Raw genomic sequence first — 22,179 nt, forward strand, 5'->3', positions numbered from 1 at the left:
GGGAGGGCTCCGTTCATGTAGCTCTAGGCTATTCTCTCCAATCATTTCGTCTGGTGTTTTGTGCGTGTGGGTTAGGCAGAGCTACGTGAAAAAGACACGTCTCTCTCGGTCTCACGAGGTTGCCAGACTGCACAACACACGCACGTGCGTCCCACTATTTTTTTTTCTTCCAAAACAGAGAGAAAGGGAATACACACCTGTGTATGACTCCTCCCCCTTATCCAGCTAGGTAAAACCACTAGCATACCTGTATCCCATACTTTACCTGTGAAGTTCGGGAGCGTGAAACTAGTCAGCGGCCGTGCGTCTGGTCGACTTGTTCGTTTTAATTCCCATTTGAAACATCATTTGCCTGTGATTTCTGTAAAAATTCCATTCCAAAAACTGTGATCGAGTGCACTTTATCGACGGACGAGTTCATCATTTATTGTCTCAATGATGGAAAGCAACAGTCCGGGTCAATCGACCGAGGACGAGAAGAAGCAACGAGATGCTCGTAGGGCCCGTTCCAGGTCTCGAACGCGATCGGGTTTATCTTCGAGAGTTAATTTTTTCGAATCTGGCGCTCAAAGTCGAAAGCGATCGACGAGTCAATCGTTCGAACGGAAGGGCACTGATCATTCCATGACAATAGACACGGGCGTGTCTATGGAAGATTCCGTCTTTGATCAATCTGAAGTGGACCAGCTGGAACGTGAGATAACGGAACGACGTCAGCGACTTTCACGTCGTGACGACGAAGAGGAGCGTCAACGACGTCCGGCCGTTTCGCTTCGTCGGGTCGTGTCGCCGGTGCGGGTCGAACCGATAAGTCCCTCCCCGCATCAGGAGGTGAATCAACAATTCGCTACGGAAGTATACATAAGCAGTTGGACGGAGCGCACGGCTGGCCGAACGCCGGATGCCATCCAGGTAGCCTCGCCTCCCATTCCACCGCCGCGGGACGTCTCGCAACCTCCTTGGCGTTTGGCCCGTCGTTCTGAACCGACGACTCTCGACTCGAGTTCACGTGAATCCCCATTCCCGACTCCGACGACGCCCACTTCTGCTTTTACCAAATATCAAGAATGGCGTGCCAGACGCTTGACGAGCGCCGAGACGGCCGAGCCCTCTGTTCCGTGGAGGAAGCAACAGCAGGTCCGCAAAGAGACGGGCACGAGTCCGTTTGGGGACGTGTTGGTATTGCGTCGACCCTCGCAGGAAACGGCCGATCAATCGGCGTCGCGCAAAAATTCGCAACTTCCGCCATGGTATTCCGAGTATCGGACAGCCTCGCTTTCGCAAACGGCCTCGCGAATGGTCGAAGGTTTCCGCGTTGGCGGAATCAAAACACATTACGATTTTCACATTACTCAAATCAAAGGTGAGCTGTCAGACTCTTTTTAATCAGGCTGCGCTAGAATTTCGTGCAACACGTTTTTTTTTTAACCTTAATTTTTTTTTTTAAATGAGAAATGGTCGCAGTTATCGCTCGACGTTTGTTTGATAAAATGAGCGGTCGCTTTTTCTTGTAGGGAAATTTGATCTCTTTCCAAGACAAAAGGAAATGACACACCAGCCAAATGTCAACAAGGATTTTCCGATGTATGGTAGCCGACCTTTTCTTTGTTTTTATTGAAAAGAATTAGATTTGTGCAAACTCCAACAAAACACGAACATTCCCCTCTTATCTTTTTTTTTTCTTTCCCATCGTGTGAGAAATAGTTTTTTATTGACATAGTTGCAGATTAGGCAACATTTTTATCAATTATCTCCAAAACACGTTGGTTAGCAACGGAGAAATTGGCGAACGTCGCCATTTTTTTTTCACCTTGAGAGAATTGTTGCGACAGATGATGGCACATGTTTTTGGAGGTTTAACATCATAAATTCGACCATTCCTTTAAGGTTTTCGCTGCGAAATTTTGAAATCTCACTAAACCTCAATGGCGCCCAAGATATTCCGGTTTATGGCGGGTCTTATGAAATGCGTGAATTATCACACCAGGATGTCAGGATGGCAAGCACGAAACAATACTGATTTTTTTCGAATCAATCATTGGCCTCCTCCCAATCCCCTTTAAAAAAAAATTGTTTCTTAAAATTTTATTTTTGTTGCGGGAGCAACAGTCGGGTATTTTGTCGCCAGAGTAACGATCCCGCAGTGCGGCATGGCTATCATTCCAACACGTGTATATAATCTAGTCGTCAACATTCTCGATAACTTTCGTCATCTACCGTCCGCATTTTTATTTTTCTATTTTTTCGGATATAAAAAAAAACACGCGAATTTCTTTTGGTCTATTCAATTGGCCAAGATTCTTCAAAAAACATGGCGAATTCGACATGCGCCGGGAAAAGCACATTTTTATTTCATTTTTTATTCTATGCATTTGACCTAAAGACGCTCAAATGGGTTGGACTGGCGATGATGTCAGCCATTCGAAATAGCCAATGCGGCAAGGTCTTCCCGAAAGAAAATTCTAAGAGCCGTGAACGACTCACGAAAAATCCGGTTATGCCCCCCGGCCTGTTGTGAAAGAAGACGATTGCGAAGACGTTTTTTTTATGCATACCGGTCTTTTCAAGGTATCCCGCCGCGACCACCGGCCAACCTGTTCCCTTCGTGTTGATGGATATGAGAAAAAAAAGAAAGACAGATGCGTGTAGGCGAGAAAAACGTTCGTGTTTTTCTCCCTCTTTTATCTTAAAGAAAAAGAGGAAGAATAATATTTGAAAGGGGGAAAAGAAAATGTCTAGCTTATCCAAGGTTGCCAGATTCTCATTACCCACATCCCGAATCTCTTCTTATGGTAGTTGGTAAATAGATGGTTGTGATTTTATTCAAGTACAAAAGAGGATGACGTGCATGTATTTGGATGCGTATTTGCTCTTCAGACGATGACACGCCTCATTCATGCAACGACTTGCCATGATCAAAGAAAGACTTTGTTTGAACTAGGACTTTCTCTTTTTCGGTGCAGTGTTATCTTGTTTAAAAATGAATGACTTAGTGCACGAGCTAAAAGGGATGCCAATGAAAGACTCACGGTGTGTGTCTTTTGATTTCAGATGAACAAGAACGGGTGCAGAAGAAGACCTTCGTCAACTGGATCAACTCGTACCTCTCGAAGGTAAACAAGTTTTTTTCGTACCTCCAGCTTCTTTAGCAAATAAAGAAGCGAATATAAAGAAGGACACGATAGAGTTTCATGACCATAACAAGTCGGAATCAATATTTATTTTTCTTTCCCCTTTTTTATGATTATTGTTTCTTGGAATATACGGGTAAACAAGATAAATGCTATTCATAGTCATTGCACATTAAATTTTCAAAGCATTTATTTTAAAAAGAAAACTTGTTTTGTATTAGAATTTGAATATTTTGCTTTGTATCTGGCGCGTCGCCCAACATTTGCATACTGGTGCTTTTATGAAAGTAAAAAAACATATTATTGCTTTCTGTTCTGATCAGACGATCTCTCTAACGGTAAATTTTTAAGTTGTAAATGTCGCTCATTGGAATTGCAGCCATTTGAAAAGCCAATCGAAAGAAAAGCCACAAGTTTTCCCTTTTTTTTTTTTTTTTTTTTACTGCGAAAGTCAAATGACCTGTATCAATTCGAAATCTTATCTGATCTATCCCTCCCATGGCGTAAAGCCATTTCAGAATAGTCCTATAAGTTATTTCCGATTTTTATGCATAGCTTTTTTTCTAATGTTTTCTTTTTAATGTAGCGAGTTCCACCGCTTCGAGTGGACGACTTGATCGAAGACTTGAAGGATGGCGTTAAACTCATCGCCCTGCTGGAAGTCCTCGCCAACACCAAACTGGTAAGTACAACCCATTATTTTTTTTTATCGTCATTTAAATGTAAACAGATTAATAAAGGGGGAATTATAAATACCAAGCGCTTTATAGCCCTCGTGTAATGTTCATAAATCAAAGGAATACGCAACAACCATTGAACTGTACCGCCGAAAAAAAACGCGATAGTAATCCACCTGGAACCTTCCCAGGTTGTTGAAACGGATATACTTTTGCGACACGATATCCTCTTTGATTACTTGTTTTTGTTTTCCGTGTCGGCTCAGCTTTCTTTGATTCTCTTTCAGGCGAATTAAACTAATCAAATGGGAAAGGCTATGCTCTGTTAGAAGGATAGTAATAATTAGAGAGTCGCGTGACGTCATTAGATCATGCAGGCTTTATAGAAATAGTCTCGCCGACTAGCCAGTTCTATTTTTACTCTGTTTCACTGACACATGAGAGAACTACTATAGCCATCAATTGTGAATAAGAGCCAAAAAAAGAAAATCAAAATGAATGCGGAAAAAAAAAATATAATTTGTTCTGATTTCTGGAGGCGATGTTGTCCCGTATGATAATCGTGCGAAATCATTTGATTTATTGAGCGCATTGGGAATTTTCAGACTTTTTGCAAAACCTTTTGAAAACACCGTGGGTCTTTTTTTGGCAGCGGATTTTATTTTATTTATTCTTTTAAAAAATTCAGAAAACAAAAATAAACAAGTTAGAAAGGAAAAAAAAGTGCTTTGGTTGCTGCTTCTCTGCAGCTATTTCCATTTTGTATTTTTGGGCTTTTTTTTTTTTCTTACCCTACGTCCTATCTGTTTGCCGGGAGCTGACGTCAGCCTCGATACGGGGCGTACACGTGCCCTTGCGCTTCTTCTTGTTTTCTTTTCTCATTTGATATATATTTTTTTTCATTTTAAAAACAAAGGGAAAGCGACAAATACAAACCATTAGTTCGGCTTTCTTTTTGAAACTAAGTGTTTTGTCTGGGACACCTTCCCATATTTTATTGGATAAAGTCATCCGCGCATGATTCACCTTTTTAATGTTTTCTTTTTCTTCGATTTTTTCAAATGAAACGATTCAGCCGGTCGAGAAAGGGAAAAATATGAAGAAGGCCCACTTTCTCAGCAATGCCGATACGGCCATGAATTTTCTGCGCTCTAAGCAGGTATGGTCATAGTCAAGCGAAAGACCATTAATCAAAATAGAGTCATTCATCATTGCCTTTTTTTTTCTCTCATGGTTGTTTCGTTTCGAATAGATTAAATTGGTGAATATCAACCCGTCAGACATCATCGAGGGTAAACCATCTGTCGTTCTTGGTTTGATATGGACCATCATTCTCTACTTCCAGGTGAGTTGAATTTCCCTTCAATGCACCATCAGCACTAACAATTAATTTATAAATGTAACACTTAAATGTTTCATTTGCAAGCTTAACTCGGGATGTATCCGGTGTCAGGTTATCTTTAATTCACTCGCACATTCACATCGTTATTTTCATTTTTTTTTTAAAAATTTAAACTAACAAATGGACCTGCAATGTTCAACAGATTGAAGAGAACACAAAGATATTGGATTTGGGTCTTCGGCCCAGCAGTTGCAGCAGCTTAGAAAGTAGCGCTGGCCTGAGAGCCAGCCCTGCCCAGTTGCAACATCAACCTCAATATTCGGCGGAGAAGAAATCTTCGCCCGTTTCTTCTGCCGCTCCGGCAGAACCCCGAGCGCCCGCACGTGATAGGACCGGAGCCCGTAAAGCGCTCCTCCAGTGGGCTCAAAATGCCACCAAAGAGTACGAATTTCATTCTTTAAATTTTAATATTTTAAAATGGTATGAAATTAACCAATCCGAAAAATTATTTTGGAACAGCACAACCGGCGTGGTGGTGAATGATTTTGGAACAAGTTGGCGTGATGGAACGGCCTTCATCGCCATTGTTAATTGCATTCAGCCGGGCACGATCGACGCGGAAGCGTACCGCAATGCGCCCAATCGTGTACGTCTTGAGGCCGCGTTCCAGGCAGCAGAGCAAAATTTGGGTGTTGCTCGTCTGCTGGATTCAGAAGACGTCGATGTCAACAAGCCGGACGACAAATCCATTATGACGTACGTTGCTCAGTTTTTACACAAATATCCCGAACCGGGCAAAGGGAAAAAACCTGGCGAAGCCGGAAGTGCTCCGTCGCTGGAACAGCAACAGTATCGCGATTTCCTCGCCTGGCTTAACAGCAAAAACTCATTACTGGAACAACTGCAAGGCGGCAAGGGTTACGGTCTAGAGTACAAGGATTACGAACAGCTGAAAACCGAGTTCCAGTCGCAGCAACGCGTACTGGAATATTTGCGCGCCTTGGTCCTGCAACCCGGACGGGGCCTGCCGGGCGTCACGTACGAATCGTGGCAACAAGTTGAGCTTTCGTGGCAGAAACTGGAGACGCAGCTGCGCCATTGGCAGTGGACCCTGGACACGAGCTTACCGGGAGTCCTGGGCCACGTCGGCGAGTGGCTCAACAACGCCGAACATCTTCTCTGCTCTGAAGACTTGCCGCCGAATTTCGACGACGAGGCGGCCAACGCACTCAAAGTCAAACTGGATGAGCATAAACATTTCTTCGCCGAATTACCAGCCATAAATGCGGCTTTTGATAGCGCCATCAGTGAATCGTTGCCGACTGGTGTGTCAGCTGGACAAATTCAGGATATAGCCGCACGTCTACAAATCTTACCGGAACGTGCCGCCCATCGCGCAGCTCGCCTTCGCTTCCTGGAACACAAATGCTGCATTTTGGCCTTTTTGGATTTGACCGAATCCAAACTGAAATCTTGGTCCGTCCGCTACGGCACGGAAGAGACGATTATCCACATGCTGGAACAGTACCGTGCCTTTGTCTCGCGCAACAAACTCTTTCACGAGTTCGAGAAAGCCTTCGCTGAGATGCAGCAAGTCGCCGAAGAGTACAAACGCGAGGTGCGGACCATGGAACTCCGCGAGCTCAACGAGATCGACCAATTCATTTACAGCTCGGGCGAACGGTGGCGCGGGCTCTCCACCGGTCTCCGATGCGCCCAAGGGATCCTCGAAGAGGTCCTGGCCTACTGGAAACGCTGGAACACCCAGTGTCCTGCCTTCGAACAATGGCTCAATGTTGCCGAACCCATGCAACTGAACACCGAACTTTCTGAAGAAGATAAAATGGAATTCTTTCAAGATATCGGCACGTGGAAAGAAAAATACGAACAGTTGGGCGAAACGGCCGCTTTTCTCGTTACCACTTGCGAGCCCAGCATTTCGAGATCGATTAAATTGCGTATCGATGAGATCACAAGACGCTGGGAATTATTATTCGACAATGTCCGGCATTACCTTCAAGCTGGCGAGATCCTTCGCCATCGCAAAGAGTATCGACAAGGCTCGGAGAAATTAGAAAAATGGATCGTTCGAGCGAATGAACTTCTATCTTCGATTCCAGTTGGCAATTTGGAATCGATGAAACGTTATGGAGATGATTTACAGCAGCTTTATTCCACTGTCGATGAAATGGAACAAGTACAGAAACACATCAGTCGCCACTTCCAATCGCTCGTGTCCGAGCTCAGCGCCGAAGAATTGCAGGTCATTGGGGGTTCGTTGAAACGCCAGAAAGAGACACTGGTCCGCATCCGAGCGCTGATTGCCGTGCGGATTCAACAGTACCATCAGCTCCGCACTCAAAAGGAATCGCTGGAAGTTGGAATGGGAGAGATCGAAAACTGGCTGGCCGAAGCACAAAAATCCCTGGAATCTTTGACCAAACTGGACACGGACCTAGAAGCCACAACGCAAGGCTTAGAGAATCATCAGGCTTTCTTCTCGCGTCTCGTAAATTACAAACTTTTGCTGGACGACAAATGGAAAGTGTTTGAAACGATGATCAGGTCCAGCCCGGCTTTGCCATCTCAAGGCCCCAACGATGACGAAGACTTATTGGCTACACGTCAAAAACTGGAATACCTAACGGCTGGCATGGCAGAAGTCACCAACGATTCGCACCAATGGGAAGTCCGTCTAACAGACGGCATTCAAGCTTGGAGGAATTATCAGGAATCGTTACGATTGACGACGCAGTGGCTTCACCGAGCCGAATCGCTCCTCATGGCCGAAAAGAACGCCAATGCCCAGCAATCGCTTGAATTGCACGCATCTTTCTTTAACGCGATTGACGAACGTCTCGTTAACAATCTTCAAGCTGCAGCTACTCAACTCTTGCAATGGCTGCCCGCTGAATCCATGAGGAAGATGACAGTATCAGATGCTGCGCAGACGACGTTAGAGAATTGGCGACGTCTCATTGGCCTGGCTCCAGTGCATCGTATGAAATTGGAATTCCTGCTGGATCAAGACGCTTTTGCTAATTTGGCCCGTGATGTTGATCAACAACTGGTAGCCGAGCAACAGGCGCTTTCTCTTAGCGGTACCAATACGGCACAATTGCTGGAACAACATCTTCTCTGGTTCGGAACGCCGGCTGGACCGGCTGTCAGCCAGGCTCATGTGTTAGTGGAGAGACTGGAACACACAGCTGCGTGCATCCCCGACGTAGAAATTCAACAGGCTTTCGAGAACGTGCGTAATCAATGGAACACTCTAATGCAACGGGCTGATTGGCTCCTTGGCCAATTGCAGGCTATTCCGCAAAAATGGAATGAATATCAAATTCATTTTGATGATATGGTACGATGGATGTGCGTGGTTGATCAAACGATTGCCAACATATCGGTAGATGCCCAGTCTCTGGACAATTTTAATCGTCTTCGCGAAGAGTTCCAGTCTACCTGCAGTGACGTGGATGCCCGTCGTGAAAGCATGAAATGGCTTGTCCAGCGACTTGATTCCATGTTGAGTTACAAAACGGAAGAAGAAGGAAACCTGGCCCAGCATCAATTAGAAGAGCTGATTGCTCGCTACAAGAACTTGGTTTTGGTCATTGAATCGACACAATCCAAGACGGACCTCCTCACCAAATCCTACCTTTGCCGCCAAGAGATCCACAAGACCTGCGCCTCTTTGGAAGCCAGTCAACCAATGACTTCAGCAGAACAGGAGAGTAATGATTTATTATCGCTGGACGCTGATACTTTTAAACAAGAAGCTGTTGTCAAAGAACTTGACGGGCAAAGGGTGGCCATTGTCAGCTTGTTGCAACGTGGCAAAGACCTTCAACATCACCAAGGAGCTCCTGAATTCCTTGCTGAACAAGTGCATCAACTCGAAACAGTTTGGAATGACACGTTTGAATTGGCCAATAATAAATTGAAGAAACTTAAAGGTAATATTTTGTTTTGTATTTTTAATTCATTGTTTAATTGTATTTTTAATTCATTGTTTAATTGTATTTTTAAATTATTCTAGGATCGGGACGCTTGTGGCGTGATTACCAGGAACAGAAAGCTGATATTAATCAATTGCTGCACAAAGCGGAAGAAGAATTGAAACAGAGCTATTCAAATTTCGATCCACTTAAAATCGGTAGTGAGCTTAAAGCCCGTCTGGAGGCCGGCGTTGAATTGCGTCAGGCCACTGACGATATCTTGCGTAAAATGCGTCAGATTTTGGACGAATTGAATCACTGCGTCAGCATTGAGCAACGTCGTTCTCTGGAGGAAGAATTGCGTGAAATTGAGAGACGGACAGAATCGATCCGTTCACTTAGTCTGGACAAAATTGCATTGCTGGATGAATTCAGCTCACGGTTGAAAGCACTTATGACTCAAGTGGAATCTATTGTCAATTGGCTCCAAATGGCTCAGAAGCTCCTTCAGCAATTACTCTCCTTGAATTTATCACCTCAAGAACGAGTTAAACGGACGGAAGAGCTTCAAACTTCCATCACCGAAAAGATGGAATTACTTTTAACGATCCAGCAAGAAGTGGCCGAATTGCTAGCCATGCAGCAATCCGCAGATCCTTCGTCTGGACCTCCTTTGACGTCCCAACGTCTGTTAGGCGTTGATGTAGCTGGATTACGTAACACCATCACCCAAATGAGAACTGCCGTCCAGGAGCAAAGCCAAAGTGTTTTCCAGGATATGGAACACTGGAGAGAATATAACGTACAAGCCAACGAGGTGAAACCTTGGCTGGACGATGCTGAAAAGAGGACGGCCGTCATCGTGACTCGTCCGAGTTCCGTCTCTGAAATGGAATCGTTGCTGGACGCTGCCCGTCTTTTCGAGGACGAGTGCAAACGCCAGTTGACTAAATTGCAGCAAATGTCGTCCCACTGTCAGCAAATGTTCCACCAGTCCAGCACTCGCGATGAAGTAGACGCTCTCCACAGTCGCTGGAACGGCGTTCACGATACGGTTGTCCAGCAACTCGAGCGTTTGGAGCACTTGCAAAGTACGTGGACTGCTGTTATTAATAAAATGGATTCGATTGTTGAATGGCTTGATTCTGTTGAAATTCAACTTGATTCACTGCAACAATTGTCTTCTAACTTGGGCAGCCTTGAAAATCAATTGGGTGATTTGAAGGTATCGCGAAATCCATTGCTTTCTTTTTATTCTTAATTCATTTTGTAATTTTTTTCTAAATAGAATGTCATGAAAGGAGCGTCTGAAAAGCAATCCGATTTAATTGTGCTGACGCAAGAATGTGATACGATTGTTCCTCAACTTTCTCCGGAAGGTGCAGCAAATTTACGTTGCCAGGTGATGGACTTGAAGAGTCGTGTTTCTCAGTTGTCCGATTCCGCCCGCCATCAGATCAATACAGTATCAGATGCCATTGTTCAAAGGTATTTTGATTTTTTTTACGTACAAATTAAATCCCTTATTATTGTTTTGTTTAAAAATTGAATATTCAGACAAGATTTACTTGGGCGAGAAACGGAACTGGTTCAAGCGTTCCGTGAGACCGAAGATGGTTTAAAACAGCTGAGCGAAGTGGATGTACGTCATTTAGATGCTCCGCTTGAAACAGCTCATCAGCTGTTGCAACATTTGGAAAACCAACAGCCTCGGGTAAATGCCTTGCAAACGGAGATCAGTCAACTTCAAACTACTTGCACCCCGGAAGAAAGGGCCGTCTTAGCCGAAAAATCTGAAGAATTGGACCAAACCACAAAGGTATCCTGGATACGAACTCTCTCTCTGATGTGTTAAATAATCGATTTTATTCATTTTAAAGGGATTGGTGTCCAGACTCACTGGTAAGAATGACTGCTTGAAGCGCTGGAACGCTTTGGCCGGCTGGTCATTGGCTGCCAATGATCAACTGAGTCATGTCTTACAGCAGCTTGAAGATCAGAAACCTGGAGCTCAAGAACTTGCCCATTTGCTTGCTGAAGCTGATGAAGTCCAGTTGCAATGTGATACACAACTAAGTGAAAACGCAGACCTTGATCAAGTGACTCGTTCCAGCGAAACTGCCATCAAATTGGGTCTGTCCACAACACCTTGCACAGTAGCTAGTTTTGTAGGTCAAGTAGAAAAACAAATCAATCGAGTCCGGGGTTTGGTAACGGACCGCACTAACCAAATCCGCCAACTGGATGAGAAGTGGAGTCAATTCGAACAGGAACGTGACAAACTCTTACAGCAATTGCAAGCCATCAAGTCAGACGCCGATGGACTGTCTGCGTCTGAAAGCAATTTGAGCGGAATTGAACATTTCCTGCCCGCTATACGTGCGCTCCTAGATCGAACCAAACAACTAGAAGTTGAGAAAGAGAATCTTCATAAAGTTGGAAAACATTTGACTCAGTTGAGCTCGGCAACGCTGGGATCGATTCAAAGCAAACTGAGTTCTGTGGATACTGAATATGATCTCATTCAGCGCAAACTATTAGAGCAACAAACCCAATGTAATGACATCCTGTCCCTTTGGAAAGAATGCTGCGATGCCAAGTTGCCCATCCAAACTGCTGTTAGTGGTGCAGCCAAAGTCTGCAATGATGTTCAAGATCGACAGCCAGAGGATTTGAATGAGACTGTCCAATTGAGCGATCAATGCCGAAAATCAGTTGAACAGCTGAGAAAATGCCGGGCTCCTCTCGACTCTTTGGCTATTAAAAGCGGACACTTGCATGATAGATTGGACCGTGTTTCAGGGTTTGATCCGTCTATCCTGCGTAAAGAAATGGCAGATATGCAACACGAATGGACAGAAGTTCAATCGGCCCTTGGTGGACGGATTCAAACTCTTGATATGCAGCAAGTTGTCATGCGACAGATCGCCACTCTCAAAGAAGAAATTCTCAACTGGACCAGCGATTCCAGAGAAGCTTTGGCCGACACACTTTCGCAACCAACTGATTTAGATCTAATGGAATTGAAGCTGAAGAAAGTCAAGCAGGAATTGCCGACATATGAGGGTATCCGTGAGAGCATCCGTGCCAAAATTGATCAATTAAAGGAATTGTGCCAAGGCCATTGCCCAGCTTCCATTAACAGTTTGCAAGACTTAATCGATCAAGAAATCGATCAAGTAAGTGTGAAATCTCTATATCGTATTAATAATTTAACTAACGGTTTCTTCTTTTACAGACGCAAACTCTTTGTGGCCGGCTGGAATCATCCATCACGACCACAAAACATGATGAAGAAGAATTGTACCTCGATGTTAAAGCCTTGACCAATCAGATCAGTGAAATGAAGATGGAATTAAAGAGCTGCGAGGATATGATGGGCAACGATGAGCAGTTGGCTCAACAGTTCCGTGCGTGCCAAATTATTGCAACAGGGTATCCCCAACTCCAGGAATTACTAAAGACCTTGAAGCAACGATGTGCCAAATTGGAATCTCAGTGTGGGACAGCCGGTGAGGGTTTCCCACTTGCCAAAGAATTGCGAGCTATTCAGAAACAAATGGACGCACTCGGAGTTCAAATAAAGAAACAAAGCGAAGGTTTACACGGTATACTCCAGAAACGCTATAATGAGAGGATGGCCATTGTCCAACGAATCATAGCCAGCTGTCGTGACAAACTTGATTGGTGCTCATCGGAGCCTAGTGCTGATCGTTTCGGCATTGAGGCAAAACTGGACGCTTTACAAGCAGTCGAAGTGAGTTTAGCAGATGCAGAAAACAAGTTTATTGAAGTACAGAGCGTTGCGACTGCTCTCGCTTCCATTTCTGAGAATCAGAAAGGTGAAATTGATTCATCAATCACAGCAATGGCGGAGAAACTTCGTAATTTACGTGAAGATTGTGACGATAAACGCCTTTCTATCGATCATAATAACGATTTATTGCGTCGTTTTGAGCTGACTTCAGAGAACGCATCATCATGGCTGAGAGATGTGGAGGCTGTAATTCGCAATGAAACAGTTAGCCAGGCTGGAGTAGATCAATTGGCTGATAAAATCCAATCTATCACTGAACTTTATTCGGACATTGAAAGTCATCGCCCTGATATTGACGAAATTAAAGTCATTTCAGACCAAGTGATGGCACTAATGCCCGAATCGCATGTGTCCCACTTCAGCAATCATCTAACGATGCGATTTACGACGGCCCTCAAATTCGTTCAGTCTTGTCTGACTAAACAAAAGACTCTTCAGTCCGGCTATCTAGAGTACCAAACAGCTCTACAGAAAATGGAAGCTTGGTTGCAATCAGCAGACGATCAATTGCGCGTTCATGAAAAGGACGTCACAGCTGTTCCAGGATCCAAACCCAGTTTGGCTTACCAATCGAAATTGCAAGCGTTGAAACAATTTATGGAACAAAAGGAAGAAGGCCAATCATTACTCAATCAAGCTGTCCATACTGGCGATAGTATGGTGCCTAACATTACAGCCGAAGATAAATTGGCTATTCGAGTGGCTTTGAGAAACCTTCGCGATCGTTGGGAATCACACCTGGATGAAGTTAACAGTCTGTACAAGAAAGTTGAAGGCATCATCTTGCAGCTCTCATCATTCGACGACAGTTGCCGTCAAATCCGACGCTGGATCGAAGAAACGAGAAAACGCTTCAATGAACCTGATATTGAAGAGGAAGGAGAGGATATCGATCAATCGCATGTCCAAGACGTCAAAGAACAGCTGCAGACCTTCCGTATTTTAGCTCAAGATGTTCTGTCACATCAGAGCCTAATTAGTCGACTCCGCGAACGTCTCCAGGAAATTTCCAATCCCGACGCGGCCGCTACCGTCGACGACATTGCGGCCTCCTACCAGAAACTCGTCCAGGAGAGCCAAGAGCGAGTTGCCGTGCTGGAGAAACAGGCAGCCGATTACGACGCTTACGTCTACAGCATCGAGACGTTCCGTGATTGGCTGACGGGTCTCTCGGCAGATCTGACCCTTACCGAAGAAGGCGTGACGGACAAAGCGTCCGCCGAGACGAAACTTAGGGTCATTTCTGAGCTCTTGCAACAGCGCGAAGAAGGCCAGCAACTCCTTGGTCGTTGTGTCTCTTGTTTGGAACAATGTCTTCAATCAGCAGGATCTTTTGTTGGTCATTTAGATCCTAAAGTTGAATTTGAAATTCAGAAAACAAACTGGGACGCATTTTTAGCCGAATGTCAAGAACGGAACGATCGATTATTATCTGTTTGTTCACGCTGGACTGCTTTTGAAGACACGGCTCATACTTTAGCTCAATGGCTGCGCCAAATGGAAGGCCGGGTCCAAGATCAAGCTCTCAAAGCGACTGTGGCTGCTAAAGAAACGCATCTCGAGAAGCTCATTGCGGCTCAGTTGGAGATCACCCAGAAAGAACCTGAATTTTCAGCCATTTTGCAATTAAGCCAACAGATCGAAGGTGATTCTGCCCTCCAGGTGCAAGTTCCTCAAATGATGGCCCGATACCAAACACTTATTGGAACTGCTCGCGAGATGATTACTCGTTACCAGCAATACGTTAAAGAACACAAGGACTTTAACGACAATTATACAGAATTTACAAAAAAGATGGAAGACCTTGCCGGACGCCTGGATTCGTGCCGTGAAATTGTTGGAGATTTCAAGATCCTCCAGGAAAAACGGGCAGAACTGGACCAATTGCAAGAGCAACGTCTCGAACTTGATAAGAATGGTGATAGTTTAGTTGATATGGGTGAAAAGCTCTACGTTCACACGGGCCCTGACGGCCGAGAAATGCTTCGTGTCCAGCTGAAAGTGGTACGAGAGAGATGGGAAGCATTGTGTGATGACCTGGTAGCAACTGGTTCTGAACTGGATCAATGCCTCCAACAGTTCTCTGAGTTCTCGGCCAGTCAGGAACAGTTGACTCGCTGGTTGAGAGAAGTTGAGCAATCGATGCTCCAGCATTCTGACCTCAAATCAACTCTGCAAGAGAAGCGCGCCCAGCTACAATCCCACAAAATCGTCCACCAGGTAAAATCTCATTTCAGATTTTGCTTAACTGATTTAAATTTCAAATATTTCATTATGTAGGAGATTCTTGCGCATCAAACCCTTGTTGATTCAGTGTGCAGCAAAGCCAAACAGCTGATCGATCAAACTCAAGATAAATCCCTCAGTGTGTACATCACGTCCATTCGGCAATTATTTGCCAATATCGTCAGTAAATCTGATGAGCTAATGAATCGATTGGAAACATGTGTCAAAGACCATACACAACTGAGTTCGCTGGTCAAATCGTTCCAAGACTGGATTACTAGCTTCCGTGACGAAACGCAAAGCTTGGCAGATACAATAGGTGAAAAATCTGAAACCAAAAAGAAAATCAAGGCGCTGGAAGAAATACAAGGAGGACAGGAGCAAGGCCGTTCCAAATTGGAAGAGATCCAAAATTTATGTTCAACCGTAGTGGCTTTTACGTCACCCCGTGGATGCGAACTACTGGCCAAAAGTGTAGCCAGTTTGCAAGATGAACTGGAAGCTGTATCGACAAGCCTTCAAGACATCAAACGAAGCCAAGAGACAATTCTCCAGCGATGGCAATCGTTCGAAGAACGACTGGAATCTTGCAACGTTTGGTTACGCCAACAGGAAACTGCTTTCGGCGAACAGGCTCTACAGGTGACTTTGCCAGACAAGGAGGCTCAACTTGTTATCTTTCAGAAGGCCCGTGATACCATCACTGGCTACGAACCTGAAGTAGATGCTTTCGTAGATCACGCAACGGCATTGTTCCAGTCGAGTGGTGTAGAGAGATTACGCCCTCTGATAAGTCAAATCAGCTGCAAGTATCAACAATTACATGTCCAGAGCAAAGAAGTCGTTTCTAAATGGCACGGTATCGTTGACGATCATCATTTGTACGAAGAGAAATTCTTTGAAACTATCGCTTGGATTACGTCATTGGAAGATGTTTTGGAATCACTACTTCAATTTAAAGATCAATCAGATTCGGGCAATACTACAATTATAGGTGTGCAGAATTTAATGGCCGAAAAGGAACAAGCTTCCCATCGTCTTGGCTCCCTCACTTCAGCTGGTGAGAGGCTGTTCCCCGATACAGCCTCTGCTGGCCGTGAAAAGATTAGACAAGATCTGAAACTTTTACGATCACGTTGGGAAGAACTTGAACGTCGATTAAGCGAGCAGCACAAGAGCCAGGAACAACAGCTCCAGCGTTTGTCTACTTATCAAGACGGCATTGTCCAGATTAGCGTTTGGCTCGATACAATGGAGAAGTGTGTTGCCAACGATCAGTCAGGTCTCCAGGCTGCTTCACTTCCGGAAATCAGGTCCCATCTTCTTAAACAGAAAACGTTCTTGCAAGATGTTTTGACTCATAAAAGACAAGTGGAAGCGCTGAAGGAACGAGCCAGGTCCCTAGTAGAGGATTTGCCCAGCTCGGTTGCTCAACCCAAAGAAAGTCAAGATGTTCAGAGGACCATTGGCGATATTACTAATCGTTATGAGATACTAACGAACGCCTTGCAGGGTGCCATAGCTAATTCTGAATGGCTACTGGACGTTCTTCAACAACATCACGATCTGGAGAAAGCCCAAAGTGATTGGCAACAACAAGCATGGCTTCAACTTAATTCAAACACGGGTATGATTTAATTAATTTTCAATACGAAATTTGCCTTTCGATAACTATGGTTGTTTAGATTATGGAGGAAGTAAACATGCTCTCAAAATGCGTTGTTCCAAAATTTTGGAGATCATGATCGGCAAAGACGAAGGGACGGCCAATCTGGACGTCATTCGTGCCCATTTGGACAAGATCTCTGACCGTTTATCTCCACGCGTCAAGGAAACTTTGCATAGGGCCTTGTCGAACGCCAAGTATTAATTTAAAAAATGATCAGCAATGAAATCCGCAATAACATTTTTAATATAATAGCTACGAGTTTGAAAAGTATGTTGCTGGCCTGGAAGATGTCCGGCACACGTTGGATGACCGTCTTCAGCAGTGGAACGAGTACGAAGGCACTTTCGACCGACTTTTAACGTGGCTCTCTGAAACGGAGACGTCGCTCAAAGACTATATTCCACGCTCAACATTGGAACAAAAAGAAGAGCAGCTGGAAAAGTATCAGGTAAAAATTAAGTTACTCTTAAAAATTGCTGGGAAAAAATGTGGACGAAGACAGTAATAATTGGGAGACAAGACATGTTTGTTGTCATGCACGGCTGATCTCTTAAAACTCCGCCCGTCTCAATGTTGTATGCCATAGCGCGCTGCTATATGTCCAGCCCAAAAAAAAAGAACAACAACAAAAAAATCGAAACATAAAAAAAGAACAATAATTAAAAAAACAAAACAAAACATGTCGTCATGCTCTAAAATCTGGTGCTACATGTCCGCCTATTTCATTTTACGCCCTGTCGCGTACTTTATATTCTCGTAATATAGGATCTTCCTCGTCAGATAGAGTCTCGATCTAGAGCAATCCAGGATTTCATAGCGCTTGCCGACCAACTAGAGCAAGTAAGCGGCGTACAACGTGTTCGGCCATTTTATGACCGATTATTCAGTTCTTGGATTTTTTTTTTTCTTTTTATGTCCATACTCTTTTTGTCTCTTCTTTTTTATTTATTTATTTTAATATTAAAAGCCTCCTTGGCCAATATGTAACACTTCGCAAGCTCTAATACCCTCTTCTTCTCTTGCATGTCCTGTGGAACTTACCAAGGTCGCGTCATCATTTATGGGCACTAATAATCGCTGGTTGCAAAGCTGCACAAAATTTGAATCGAAACTATTGATGATTTATTTTTTTCATATTTTATTTGTAATTTTCTTGACAGCGATGTTAACTTGCTCTGCTCTTAGCTTTTCCGTTCCTACTTTTGCGTATGACGAATTTTTCCGATTTTGTTGCATTATCTCTCTATTTCCTTCTATTGCTTGGCTAAACCAAACGAAACCATCAAACAGATAAAAGCTTTGTGTATACGCTGGTTGTCACACACAAACACACAGTTTTCGGTATTCTTCTCTGACTTTGAAACGAGATCAAACAAAAGAATGCACCCTCTAGTGTGGGTCGCAATCTGATGAACACTAACCATTAATTAATTTTTTTTTTTCAAAACAATCCATTCCATCGAATAGGCAATCGTCTTCAGCATTGGACGAAATGAATCTGATATCGACAAGATGAGTGATGATTCATCCGATTTGATGCAACTGTCTGGTGAGACAAGAATAAGCGTCAACGTTCAGCAGATATCGTCAAGATTCCAATCGATGCAAGTTGCTGCCAAAGAAATCCTTAAAAAATGTGAACAGGCTGTCGGAGACCACCGGCTCTATTTGGACAAATACAATCAATGTGCCTCATGGCTAACGGCCGCTCAAGAGAAATTCTGTACTACATGTTCGGGTGATGGAGAACAAGACGACTTGAACACCATCGAACAGAAAATCAAAGTCCTGGAACAGATATTGACCGAGCAACAGCAAGGAACTTCCATGTACAACCGAGTGCAAGAGATGGGTGAGAAACTTTACGCCACAACGGCCGTCGAAGGCCGCGAAACGGTGCGGATTCAAATGCAGGAACTCCAAACGGCCATGGAAAGTTTCTACGACAACGTTGCCAGCAAAGAACGCGAACAACAAGCCAAACGATCCAAGTATTTTCTTCAATACATTTTGCGTACGTAATCTATTCTAACTTATACATTTAACAGATGGATCAGTTTTGAGTCTGCTAGTGAAACATTGCGTAAATGGTTGGCTGATACCGAGCAACAACATCCGTCTGATATCAAGTTACACGCTACATTGGATGAAAAGCGAGCTCAACTCAGCACTTACCGGACATTGTTGCAGGATGTCCTGGCCCATCAACAAGCCATTCTTGATTGCCGTGATAGAGCTCATTACCTACCTGAAGGGGGTTTCAAAGAAGACCGTGATAAAGTAGACGACTTCGTTGAATCGGCAAGTCAGAAACACCAGTTGTTATTGAAACGTGCTCAATCGTTTGTAGAACGTTACGAAGCTATTGTTAGCGACCATCAACAGTACAGCAAGGCCGTCATGGATGCTCAAGAATGGCTGGATGCTACGCACGGAGCTATCGAAATGTGGGGAGATAATCGTCTGGAACGAATCACGTTGCACGCCAACGTCGAACGACTCAAGAACTTGCAACTTGCTTTGCCTGAAGAACAATCGCGTGTCAAACAAATCCAGGTGTTGGGCGAAAAAGTGTTGCCTGGAACGTCAGAAGTAGGACAGAGTAACATCCGTTCGCAGATTGATTGTTCTCAGCAAGAATGGGAGAGTTTACTTAGCACGCTTCAATCTGCCATCGAATCGCTGGAGAGCAAATTGAAGCAATGGAGCGATTACGAGACATTGAAAGACAAATGTCAACAATGGCTACGACAAGCGGATGGTAGCTTCCATGCAATTGATCTAAAGGCAACGTTGGAAGAGAAGCAGAGCCAACTGGATCAAATGAAAACTATGCAGAGTGAACTTCGAAGCAAAGAGTTGGAGATTGATCAAGTCACTGAGAAATCCCAGCAATTGTACAAGAATCTTCAATCTCGGTCATCGCAGACTTTGGAACTCGCTCCCAAATATCAACAGATCATGTCCCGCATCAAAGAATTATCGGGCAAGTGGCAAGAGTACGTCAATACCCATCAAGAATTTCATACTCGGCTTGAAGATTGCTTCAGATGGCTAGCTAATGTTAAAGCTAAACTCGCTTACTGCTCGGACTTGAGCGCGTCTTCGCAACAAGATTTGGACAAGAAGATGGCCACCATTCAGGATATTCTGATGTACAAAGAAGAAGGATTCATCAAAGTTCAAAATACGGTGGAATTGGCTCAAGCGGTGCTGGCCAATACGGCACCGGCCGGCCATGACTCCATCAACGCCACTGTCGACCGACTCAAAGAGGAATGGGGCCTGTTAGCCTCGAAAATGATGGACACTAAGGCTAATTTGGATGAGATCGTATCCAAATGGGCCGGTTTCCTGGAACAAATTCACCTGCTGAAAAAGATTGTTGAGAATGTTGAAACTTCACTGGCTGAAAACACGGTGTTGCAGAACACTCTATCGGAAAAACGGGCCCAGCTGGAACGTCTGAAGAATCTTGAAGAAAAGATCAAATGCGAACGGATCGAAGTTAAGAGTCTGAAGAACAAAGCAGCCGAGATGATGGCCAGTGGACAGCAGAATCAGGCCGCCATTCAAGCCCAACAAATCCTAGAAAAGTTCCAGCGATTGGCCGAAAACGTCAAGACGGCCAAAACGAAGGCGGACGAAGAGTTCCGTGCCCACAAGGCCTACAAAGAAGCTTACGACGACTTGATGAATTGGATCAGCCGAGCTCGTGAGAAGGTGCCCGTCATGAAACACCGGCCGTTAGGTGACCGATTGGCCATCGAAGAGTCCGTCACGGCTCTGACTGGTCTACTAAACAAACAGGCTCAAGGCCAGTTGAAAGTGGAGGATATGCAGCGCAAGAGTCAAGTGTTGCTGGCCACAACAGCACCAGCCGGGCAAGGTACCATTCGCAGCGAGGCCGGTGCTCTCCGGGAGAGTTTCGATCTCTTCTTCAAGGAAGTCCAGTCCCAAAAGGATCAACTGTCTCGCACAGTCATCCAGTGGCGTGAATACAAGGAAGAATACGAAAGACTCTCCGACTGGATCCAGCAGACGGACATTGAGATCAAGGCTCAGAAGAACGCGTTGCTGTCTACTTTGCAGGAAAAGGAGAAACAAGTAGCTGCGATCAAGGGCCTGGTTGATCGGCTGGACAAGGGTGAACAGCAGATCAACAAGTTTAACGAAATGGCTGCTGGACTACTCTCCTCCCACCTGGACACGTATGTCAACAACCAACTGCGCCATCTCAATTCGCGCTACCAAGTTGAAAAGAACTTGGTGAAAGATGTTATGTTGAAAATTGAAACTAACGTCGAGCATCACCGACAGTACGATCAAACCCTGGCCAAAGCTAATCGCTGGATTGAAGACGCTCGACGTGTTATTAAAACAAGCAGCGAAGCTCAGGTGGAAGGTGAGAGCAGCAAAGAAGAACTTCAAGAACAGCTGAATAAAATCCAGGACTTGTTGAAACGTCAAGAAGAGGGTCAGACCTTGGTCCATTCTACTGTTAATTTTGGTGAGAAGGTGGCCCGTTATACCCGTTCAGATGGCCGTGAAGAAATTCAATCAACATTGAAAAGCCTTCAACAGGATTGGGAACGTTTAGTCCGCAAGATGGCCAACACTAAAGTGGCATTGGAGACATCTTTACTGCAATGGGCGGATTATTCATCTTCATGCAACAACTTGAAGAAATGGATCAGCGAGAAAGAGGCTAAACTCCAGCAAGTCTGCGAGCAAAAAGTCTCTATGGGTCGCAAGAGCAATCCTGGCTCTGGTATGAGGACCCTTAGTTTGGGTGCCCGTCAAGCCACGTTGCGCCGTACCAGCAATTTTGTCCAAGACATTGTCTCTTTCGAGCCGATGATCGAATCCGTCACCTCCAAAGCCGACGATTTGCTCCACCGCAGCCCAGCAACGGCCGAGATCAGCAACAAATACCAAAGTCTTAGTCGGCAAGCTCACGAAATCTACGCCAAACAAAAGCAGGTGATGGATGTTCACCAGTCGTTCATCGACGCCGGTAACGAGTTTATGCACTGGTTGAGAGCTGCTAAGGAAATGGTCAACAAGTTGTCGGAACCGACTGGCGATCGCGAATCGCTCAGCAGCAAAGTGACTCATGTCAACACCAAACTGATGACGGAAAAAGCAGAAGGCCAGCAGAAACTGGAAAAAGCTTTGGAGAAGGGCGAGGCCGCTTGCAAAGCTAGTGACGAAGAAGATCGCGATATCGTCGAGGAAGAAGTCGCCTTCTTGCAGGAAGAATTCGACAATTATTGCGAAGCTCTGGCTAAACTCAAAGAATCTCTAGAGTCGGGGTAAGTTCAATTAAATTTCTGATTGTTTTCATCATTTTCTAAAAATTGGCATTACTTGTTGCAG

At 44.6% G+C, this 22,179-nt stretch overlaps 1 protein-coding gene across 1 annotated transcript in view; it reads left to right on the forward strand.

Annotated features, from left to right (window-relative positions):
* The first annotated feature begins 417 nt into the window (after nucleotides 1-417).
* The window catches only part of LOC130695898 (muscle-specific protein 300 kDa-like), a 64,643-nt gene continuing 42,881 nt past the window's right edge, over nucleotides 418-22,179 (forward strand). Inside the window, 18 exon segments of the mRNA XM_059497344.1 lie at nucleotides 418-1,363; nucleotides 3,052-3,113; nucleotides 3,718-3,813; nucleotides 4,884-4,967; nucleotides 5,061-5,153; nucleotides 5,353-5,591; nucleotides 5,670-9,106; nucleotides 9,190-10,313; nucleotides 10,377-10,576; nucleotides 10,646-10,907; nucleotides 10,969-12,267; nucleotides 12,327-15,125; nucleotides 15,186-16,758; nucleotides 16,817-16,994; nucleotides 17,053-17,248; nucleotides 17,566-17,640; nucleotides 18,268-18,791; nucleotides 18,849-22,115. Coding sequence (XP_059353327.1) covers nucleotides 436-1,363; nucleotides 3,052-3,113; nucleotides 3,718-3,813; nucleotides 4,884-4,967; nucleotides 5,061-5,153; nucleotides 5,353-5,591; nucleotides 5,670-9,106; nucleotides 9,190-10,313; nucleotides 10,377-10,576; nucleotides 10,646-10,907; nucleotides 10,969-12,267; nucleotides 12,327-15,125; nucleotides 15,186-16,758; nucleotides 16,817-16,994; nucleotides 17,053-17,248; nucleotides 17,566-17,640; nucleotides 18,268-18,791; nucleotides 18,849-22,115 — 16,436 coding nt within the window. The 5' untranslated portion in view covers nucleotides 418-435.

This window comes from Daphnia carinata, chromosome 10 (genome assembly GCF_022539665.2).
Source record: "Daphnia carinata strain CSIRO-1 chromosome 10, CSIRO_AGI_Dcar_HiC_V3, whole genome shotgun sequence".
Lineage (NCBI taxonomy): Eukaryota > Metazoa > Arthropoda > Branchiopoda > Diplostraca > Daphniidae > Daphnia > Daphnia carinata.